The sequence below is a fragment of the Phasianus colchicus genome, chromosome Z (genome assembly GCF_987193195.1).
Source record: "Phasianus colchicus chromosome Z, bPhaCol1.hap1.1, whole genome shotgun sequence".
NCBI lineage: Eukaryota > Metazoa > Chordata > Aves > Galliformes > Phasianidae > Phasianus > Phasianus colchicus.
The window spans coordinates 89,976,763-89,986,139 of NC_143476.1; the positions used below are offsets into that span (position 1 = coordinate 89,976,763).

Here is a 9,377-nt window from a genome sequence, read left to right on the forward strand (position 1 = left end):
TACTCTACCACAGTGTTAGACTGCTAGAGGACAACACTATGAGATAGCTACTACACATTCCAAAAGAGCATGAACAGCTTCACAGCTGCATGCCATCTTCTGAAAGTTACCTGGTGAAAAAGAGAAAAGCTGCACAAGCAAACCACATTTGTCACAGTGGAAACTGCAGTCAGCCACATAATCTTACTGGCAGCTTTCATATAAGGAGTTTCATCCACTCAACAACTAGATGTCCCCTGATTTTTCAGGATTCTTCAAGCAAGAGTGCATCCAGAGAAATTTAACTTTCCTCTAGTGCACTGTTCAAGTAGCCAGCCAGAAAAGCAGTAATTGAGAACAGCATATCCAAACCTTTTTACATGGAAACTTTTATTTCAGTGAGATCTGTACATTCAAGTCGCACATACGTTTAGGTCTTTGATGGAGCCAAAGCACATAACAACAAAAACAGCCTGGTCTGTTTGAACAGATAATGAGTTTATGCCTCGAAAGTAGACAGGAAATTTGTGACTATTTCCTTCAGCTTAGCTTCCGTCTGGTCAGATATCTTCCCTTCAGTCCTGTCAAAAAAAGAGTTTAATTAAGCGTCTGACATGGGAATAAATGCACTGTCAATTGCTTAGGAGAAAAAAAAAAAAAATCTACCACCATCCCTTCTCCAAAAGAGTTTGCTCTGTTTAAGGACTAAATTTTGTCAACAAATACTCTCAAAGCAGAGCCTCGCTGAGCTAGGTAGTACAGCTATCTTCTGTATAGCTATGCCCCAGAGAGAATGCACTTGAGACAACTTAGGATAAAGCAAGCTAGAACCAGCTCAGAGAGCAGGACAATGTTAATACTGAAATCCGCAGTCAGCTCAGTAACAAGGCACTAGGCAGCACTTAATCTACAGCACTAAAGCTATTAAAACATGGTAACTGACTGCACAAAGCGATTTCAGTATCAGCTTACAGGACAGGCACAGAAGTAGGTTCGCTTTAAGCACCAGCAGGGTTTCTAAACTTAACTGTAAAATGCTCAGCTCTGGATAACAGCACAAGGACAGAAGACAATCTGATTTAATCTCCAGTCAGCGGTAATACAGAAGGCCTGATGCTCTAGGATAGATTACCTTAACGGTAAGGTGATTGCTATCCGTGCTCTTGTGATGAAGAAAGATAAAAAAATCATACCTGATGGTGGAGAGGAGGGCCTGGTGCTGGCTCAGTACATGAGCCAGAAAAGCACTCTCAAATTTAGTGATTTTGCTTGGCTCCAGCTTGTCCAAGTGACCTCTTACACCAGCATAGATGACTGCAACCTGTTCCTCAATAGCCATGGGAACTACATGAAAGAAAACATTCACACCATCAGCAATTTTTCTACCGCAATACATCAGTGTTACGCAGCAGCTTTCTCTGAAATCAATTGCATGCAGGCAACACAGCTCAAGCTTTCATTTATGATGTCCAAAGAACATCTTACTGCTGCCAGAGGCCAACTATGAATGGGAAATCCAGACACATCACATCCTGGACACTGACCATACTGTCCTTGTTTCAGGAGCTCTGTCAGACGCACACCACGATTCAGCAGCTGTTGTGTGGCAGCATCCAAATCAGACCCAAACTGAGCAAAGGCAGCCACTTCACGGTACTGAGCCAGCTCCAGCTTCATGGTACCAGCCACCTACAAAACACAGGTCACAATGAGTTCCACCCACTGAACCTAGTAGTCAGTAGATTACCTTCAGAAGACAGCTGTTTGTCCTTTTAACATTTTATGCCTCCCTGAAAGATTCGTAACTGATTTTGTACCTTTCATAGATAGAACTGTAGGAGTTGAAAGGAACCTCCAGAAATCATTGAGTCCAACCCCCTTCCTAAAAGAGGTTCCCTGCAGCAAGTCACACAGGAAGGCTACAGCTGGGTCTGGAATACTTCCAGAGAAGCAGACTCCACCAGCACTCTGGGCAGCCTGTGACAGTGCTCTGTCACTCTGACAGTGCAGATGTTCTCCTGTGCACTAGTATGGAACTTCCTAAGTTCCAGTTTCTGTCCACTGCCCCTTGTTCTGTTGCTGCTCACCAAAGAGTCCACACCCACTGACTTGACTCCCACAGGCTAGATATTTGCAAACATTGGTAAGACCTCCTCTCAGTCTTCTCTTCTCCAGGTTGAACAGCTGAACACATCCTTCAGCCTTTCCTCACACAGGAGATGCTTCAGGCCCTTAATCATCTCTGTCACCCTCTCCTGGACTCATTCTAGGAGATCCCTACCTTTTTTTTTTTTTTTTTAAATCTGGGGAGCCCAGAACTGAACTCAGTATTCCAGATGTGGCCTTTCTAATTTATACCGGGATGAAAAAGTGGGATTAGGAGTATTTTCTGTACCTAGCTAGCTCAGCATCCATTTCAGCACAATGAAACTTATCAAATACCTCTGCAAATAGTCTTCCCCCTCACTCTCCACCTCCTGCTTCCTATCTGCAGCAATGGAAATATCAAGGAGATCCTGTAAGTTTGTACTTATTTCATAACGTCAAGGAATCCTAAGCTTAATTCCCTTTGTATTTGTAACTTTCTATGAAAGAATGAAACGGGTTGCACATCCTCCAGGTTACTCATCTCTGATGCGGTAAAAAGCAGCAGTTTTATGTTTACCTGTTTCATTGCCCTGGTCTGAGCAGCAGAACCTACGCGGGACACAGACAGACCAACGTTGATGGCTGGACGGATACCTTTGTAGAACAGCTCAGTTTCCAAGAAGATCTGCAGGAGAAAGTTGCCTTACTAGTTTCTTCAGAAAACTACAAGCATCTCTTAGAGTGAACTACACAGAAGTACTGGTATATAAAGAGCAAGTCCTACCTGTCCATCAGTGATGGAGATGACATTGGTTGGAATGTAAGCAGACACATCACCAGCCTGAGTTTCAATGACAGGCAAAGCAGTCAGAGAGCCACCTCCAAAGGAATCATTCATTTTGGCTGCTCTCTCCAGCAGGCGAGAGTGCAGGTAGAACACATCACCTGGGTAGGCTTCACGGCCAGGCGGACGACGCAGCAGCAGAGACATCTGACGGTAGGCAACAGCCTGCACAGGAATACAAAGAAATCTCTCAGATTTCAGTAGCTCACTTAGAATTTTGAATTTACAAGACTGGGAAGATCACACTGCTCTAAGCACCAATGCTGGACTATGAGGTCTGTAAACTATGATTCCGAACCTGTTTGGACAAGTCATCATAGATGATCAATGCATGTTTCCCATTGTCTCTGAAGTATTCCCCCATGGAGCAGCCTGAGTAAGGAGCCAGATACTGAAGGGGTGCAGCATCAGATGCTGTTGCAGACACCACAATTGTGTACTTCATGGCATCTGGAGAGAGCGTGAGAGAGAGCACCGTAAGTCCATTACATTATCATGCAAATAACCAACAAATACAATATGCAAAATTCTAGTTGCTGAAGCAAAGCCAGACAACATCACCACACCAGTGCATGGAAGAACACTATACCAACATATCAGCCTAACTCATGAAGTTTCAAGAGTAAATTTATGTCTAGCACTTGCAGACATCTTTCTCGTTTGAAGTGAGGTTTAAACTTCAACTAGGACACGCCCAAACTCTACAAGTCATTTCGAGCCCAGTGTGTCTGATTTTTTAGCTTTTGAAAGGAGGTACTACAATGTTTCACAGTCCAAGTTGTTACTGAAATACTTTTTTTTTTTTTTTCCTACCAACCATAATTCTGCTTGACCAGCAGAACAGAGGTAAGCTGCTTAATTTCTTCTGAGCTACATTTGCAGTCAAGTGTATACATTACATATGCAGCCACTTTTGTCAAACATGTTACTGTTTCTGAAAAGAAGTTATCAAGTAATCTGTGTGTCTGGTCAGTAGACTCCTCACTGAACTGCCATTCACACCAACTTAAGTTCACCAATACTCACGCAACACAGCTTGTAAATCAGGCCTACCTAACTGTCAAATTCCTAAACTCTGATGGAAAAAAAAAGAGTAACCTTTTCAGAAGCAATTCAACAGTTTGGAGGTTTCTACTGCACTGTGATGAAAAGAACGCCACCTACTCTCTCCCCCAACAACTGAAAAGACTCCCTGTCCATAAAAGCAAGTAGTTCTCTCTGGTCTAGTATGAAAAGAATTCTGTCTATGTTTTCAGTTGGAAGATTTCATAGAAGTATTCAGTGTTATATAATAAGATGTTACCTTTAGCCAAGCTCAAGGATCAGAAAAAACCTGTTACCTGCATCAGTGAGCCTCTTCACCAGCTGAGCAACAGTAGATCTCTTCTGGCCGATGGCAACATAGATACAGTACAGCTTCTTTTTCTCATCTGTTCCATCATTAAATCGTTTTTGGTTGATTATTGTGTCAATGGCAATTGAAGTCTTCCTGTATAATGCAGGGTTAGGTTAAACTAAGCTGCCCATTTTTCTCCCAGTCTCCACTCAATTATGTACAGAATGTTGTATAAAGGTGAACACAAGTCTGTTTATAGAAACACTTTTAGTCTGAGCACTTAACTCACCCAGTCTGCCTGTCACCGATAATCAGTTCACGCTGGCCACGACCAATGGGCACCAAGCTATCCACAGCCTTAATACCAGTCTGCATAGGCTCCCGCACAGAGATTCTGGGAATGATGCCAGGGGCCTTCAAGCCAACTCTTCTACGTGTCTTAGATGTAATAGGACCCTTAAAAGAGAAGGGAAAAAAAAAAACATACTGCAGTCTCTATCACACAGAAGCAAGCTTAAGATTTAGTGTTATTAGACTTAGTTACACTTACCTTCCCATCAATTGGATTGCCCAGGGCATCTACAACACGGCCCAGCAGCTCTTCCCCAACTGGAACATCCACAATGGCACCAGTCCTCTTCACAACATCCCCTTCCTTGATCAGTCTGTCATTACCAAACACGACAACACCAACATTGTCGGGCTCCAAGTTCAAGGACATTCCCTAGGACAACAATAATGGTATCATGAGAAGAATGATATCTACATCTATGCTGAACTCCTGACAGTTTAGTACTGATGCGGTTAACATGGATCACTGATGATTTCAATCTAATTTAGAACAATCAATGTTCTGCTTGCATCTCATGCATGAATATCTGCATAAACCTTGAATTCATGACATTTTTAGTTGCACTTCCAGTACTCATCACTCCTGCTAAGTAAAACTGAAAGGATTATCAGGTTCAAATATATTTATCTTGCCTTGGAATTCAACAAGAGAAAAGAACTGGATTATCTACATAAAGCAACTTATAGCATTAAAAAAAAACACATTGGAAGAAAGATAAATACTGCAGAACTCCCAGGGAACAGTCAACTTTCTAGCTTAGGCCTACCCTGAAGACTATAAGAAGTCAGCATATGGCAGAGTATACTGGATCAGAGTTTGTTTCTCAACAGTAATCAGAAAAGCCCATCTGAAACCAATGAAAACAAAAGAGCTAATTTGACACTGGATTAATACTTCCTATAGTAAAGCAAATAAAGCTGAAGTGCTGGCCAAAATCAGTTAACAACACCAAAAAGCAAACCATCACAAATCCAAAATGAGGGTTTGCTTTCTGTAGCATTATTTTGACATATCGTATATTCAAGTTACAATTAAGTCTGTAAAAGCTCCATGTGGGTCATCCCAAAAACAGTATCAGATTCTTTTTACAAAAGCCATCTTTCTACTTCTATACTAAGTAAAATGCTTTAGTGAAAGCTAACCTTCAGCCCAGAAGAGAACTCAACCATTTCCTCTGCTTGGACATTTCTTAGGCCATACACACGGGCAATACCATCACCAATCGAGAGCACACGGCCAGTCTCCTCAAGTTCAGCAGAGGTGTCAGCTCCCAAAATACGTTCCTCAAGAATAGAAGATACCTCAGCAGTGCCTAGGAGATATTTCAAACCAGATTCAGTGAATTAATGCACAGTACAAACACAGTAAGCTTGTCTCAAATTCACAAGTTAACGTACCCTTTCTTAAATCTGTCATAAAACATGGAAAACAATGCTTTTCCTTACATATGATGCATGAGGTAAGCGACAGCTTCTGTGTACACAGCTAATAAAAGCAGTTTCAACTCATTACTAAATCAGTTTCAATCATAACAGCGATAGACACTTAGTTTAGTGATCAGTTTGCTTCAGAATGCCCTACAGTCCCTGGACAGACATCAGACTGAATAGGTCAGACTTAGCTAAAAAAGAAGACATGCTAGTTCTACAGGCAGAGAACTGGATACACCAGAACACTGCCAACTCACTGGTAACCCCATAACCAAGTGTATTTTAAAGGCACTTAATACATTTAAGAAGCAAGTTGTTCAATATAAGCTATTTAATGCATTATTAATGAGTACTCTGTCTTCTCCAATTTGGTAGCATGCCTGGAACAACATTTTATTTCCTCAGCTAGGATGCCACAAGGAACACAGTGAAAATTATTTCTTCATAATATCCTTCATCGGTCTAAGCAGTGTCAAAAATTGCAGGTGGGCCACAACCAAACACTGCTATGCAGTGCTGCAGCTTCGTTGAGATGCTATCAGCCACAAGAGTTATACCCAAGGACACAAGGTCAAATTCAAGCAAGCCTGAGAAAGTCATCCATTCCCTAAATATTCCTCTACCAAGCAGATAGGAAACTGGAATTTGAGGTGGTTTGGGGTTCTTTCCTTTCCTTTTTTTTTTTTTTTTTTTTTTTTCCCCTCCAGATAGTTCTGCAGAGCTTAAAGACTGAGGTGGATCTCTGTCAGGCATTTAAGTTGATACGTGATCATTCTTTTGGTTCAGGCATAACTCGATCAATTATTAAAGTGACATCTCCTGGATGTGACCCCCCCGTAAATGGTATTTCGCTTTCCTACACAGTACACTGACATCCTGGTGGATTTTATCAGCTGACACATGCACCTCACACCCTGGAGCAGCTGACTGATCAGGCTTTTAAACAATATTCCTATAATACAGATCCTTCTACAGACTTACCTGTTTTCTGAAAACCCATTTTGGAGGCATGGATGTTTCTAGTAGCAACAAATGCTGCACCAAGGGCGTTCCTGGAAACCTAAAATAAGCACTTGTTTCATTAAGGTTTCCTTGACCATACAGAAGGGAGGTTATGTTAATTTTTCAATGACGCTTAGATATCTACCCTGTCTCCATTTTGAGTCGTTTTGCTGCAATGCCAAAAAGCTGCAGTTACGGCATCAAACCCAGCCCTTTTTTTTTTTATTGGGGGTGGGGGGGGGGAGAGGGGTAGGGCAAGGACTGACAGCAGAAGAGCCTGCTGTAAATTACCACCCGCGTTTTTCTGTGTGTCACCTCTGCAGCATCCCGGGCGACAGAGTATCTGAGAGGATACTCTGACAAGGTCAGGAGCACGAATACACCGGCCCACCTTCAAAGGGCACGGCGCCCCGTTCCCCGCCCGCCTTCCAGCTGAGGTTACCAGCGGGCACAGCTCTGAACCACCTCCCCTCCCATCCCTCCAGACACCCCCAGCAGCCCCTCAGCGTGCGCCCCGACCGCACAAGGCCGCGGTCCCTCAATGTCACCGCGCTCCCAAGATGGCGGCAGCTCGCCGCCCTCTTCCCGCCCGCGACGCGAGGGAAGACGCGCTCACCAAGCCGGCCTGCCGCGGCAGGGAGCGGGCGAGGACGGCGGCCACGCGGGCGGACAGCATGGCGGCGGCGGAGGAGAGCGGAGCGAGGCGGGCGGGAAGCGGCTGCCGGCCCACGGCGCGCTCTCTCTCTGTACAAAATGGCGTCGCCTCGCCCCGCCCCGTTGGGCGGTTTGGGAGCGGAACCGCTCTTTCAGCGCTCCGCCCTGCGGCCCGGCCAATGGATGCGGTGCTTCGTACGAAGTGCGGCGTTCGGAGGACCTCCCTCCCTGGGAGCGGGCGGGGGGAGAGCGACGAGAATGGAGCATGGAGAAGGCTGAGAGGAGGTCTTGTCAGTGCTTATCCATATCTTCATGAGTGGGAGTCAGTGGATGGGGCCAGGCTCTTTTTGGTGGTGCCCAGTGACAGGACAAGAGACAGTGGGCAAAAACAGGAACATAAACCATGGCTGTGGTAGTGATTGATGCTCAGTCAAACCCTGAGCTTGTGTGCAGTTTGCTGCTGCATCTGGCTGCATGTAAGTCCATGGGACTGATGGGATTCTGCCCAGGGTGCTCAGAAAGCTGCCCGGTGTCATAGCAAGCCCCCTCTCAATTATCTTTTCACGGTTTTCAGGATTCTAGAGAGGTCCAGTTGGCTGGAAGCTGACAAACTTCTGACTGTGAAGATGGGCAAGAAAGAAGAATGCCAATGACAGACTTGTCAGTCTCACTGACTTCCTTCCTTATGGAGGAAATTATGCTGGGAGTTACTGGAAAACACCTGAAGGATAATGTGGTCATTGAATACAGCCACAGTGGGTTCATAAGGGGAAGGTCATGTTTAACAAATTTCATGTCCTTTTGTTATAAGGTCACCCATATTGTTGACCAAGAGGACCCAGTTGACATGACCTTTTTGCATTTCAGTAAAGCTTTTGACACTGTTCCTCACACAGGGGGAGAAATACAGAAATATAATGTGATATGTGAGCAATCAGCTGAGGCATGGAGCCCAAAGAATTATAGTAACCCCTTGATATATTAACCCTATAGTATGAAAAACAAAGGGTTTCTCCTCCGGAGATATTCAAAACCTGTCAGGATGCCCACCTGTATGGCCTATTGTAGGGAACCTGCTCTAGAACGGGGTTGGATTCGATGATCTCTAGAGGTCCCTTCCAACCTCTACATTTCTGTGATGCTATGATCAGGGTGGCACCCAATCTCTAGCGGAGCCCCCCAGGACTCTATTTTAGCTTCAGTTCTCCTTATGTTTTCATGAATGACTTGGGTGTAGCACTAGGCGGTGTTTTGAGCAAAATCGTTGTCAGCACTCAACAGAGAGGAGCTGTTGGTTCTGTCAAGGGTAGAGAGGACTTACAGAGACACACAGACAAATTAGAGAGCTGAGCAATTGCCAACCACATGAAGTTTAACAAGAGCAAGAATTCAGTATCTGGGGAGGCACTGGGCTGTACATACAGGCAAGAGATGAGGTGCAGGAGAACAGCCCTGCTAAAAAAGATTTGGGGGTCTTGGCAGATGGCAAGTTAAACATGAGTCAGCTGTGTGCCCAGGCAGCCAGGAAGGCCAACTATATCCTGAGGTGCATGGAGCACAGCAGTACTGACAGGTCAGGGGAAGTGATTGTTCCAGTCTGCACTGCATGGTTGCATCCTCATATTAAGTAGTGTGCAGTTCTCAGCACCACAATACAGAAACAACGTAAAACTCTTAAAGAGTGTCCAAAGG

The 9,377-nt window shown here is 44.5% G+C and overlaps 1 protein-coding gene across 1 annotated transcript; it reads right to left on the reverse strand.

Moving 5' to 3' along the window:
• Positions 1–351: 351 nt before the first annotated feature.
• Positions 352–7,815, reverse strand: ATP5F1A (ATP synthase F1 subunit alpha). Its single transcript, XM_031597071.2, has 12 exons — positions 7,648–7,815; positions 7,011–7,089; positions 5,742–5,911; positions 4,798–4,971; positions 4,537–4,703; positions 4,252–4,400; positions 3,210–3,361; positions 2,852–3,076; positions 2,645–2,752; positions 1,524–1,668; positions 1,173–1,323; positions 352–560 (listed from the first exon to the last, which is right to left on the reverse strand). Exons 1-12 carry the CDS (start codon positions 7,705–7,707, stop codon positions 479–481), a joined length of 1,662 nt encoding a protein of 553 aa, XP_031452931.1. The 5' UTR covers positions 7,708–7,815; the 3' UTR covers positions 352–478.
• Positions 7,816–9,377: the final 1,562 nt, after the last annotated feature.

Excerpts from the sequence above, each read along its gene's own strand:
- ATP5F1A (XM_031597071.2), bottom strand. The coding sequence starts at position 7,707 with ATGCTGTCCGCCCGCGTGGCCGCCGTCCTCGCCCGCTCCCTGCCGCGG. Across the intron at positions 5,912-7,010 it reads AATGGGTTTTCAGAAAACAG|GCACTGCTGAGGTATCTTCT; the intron begins GTAAGTCTGTAG and ends AATATCTCCTAG. Across the intron at positions 3,077-3,209 it reads ATGATGACTTGTCCAAACAG|GCTGTTGCCTACCGTCAGAT; the intron begins GTTCGGAATCAT and ends ATTCCTGTGCAG.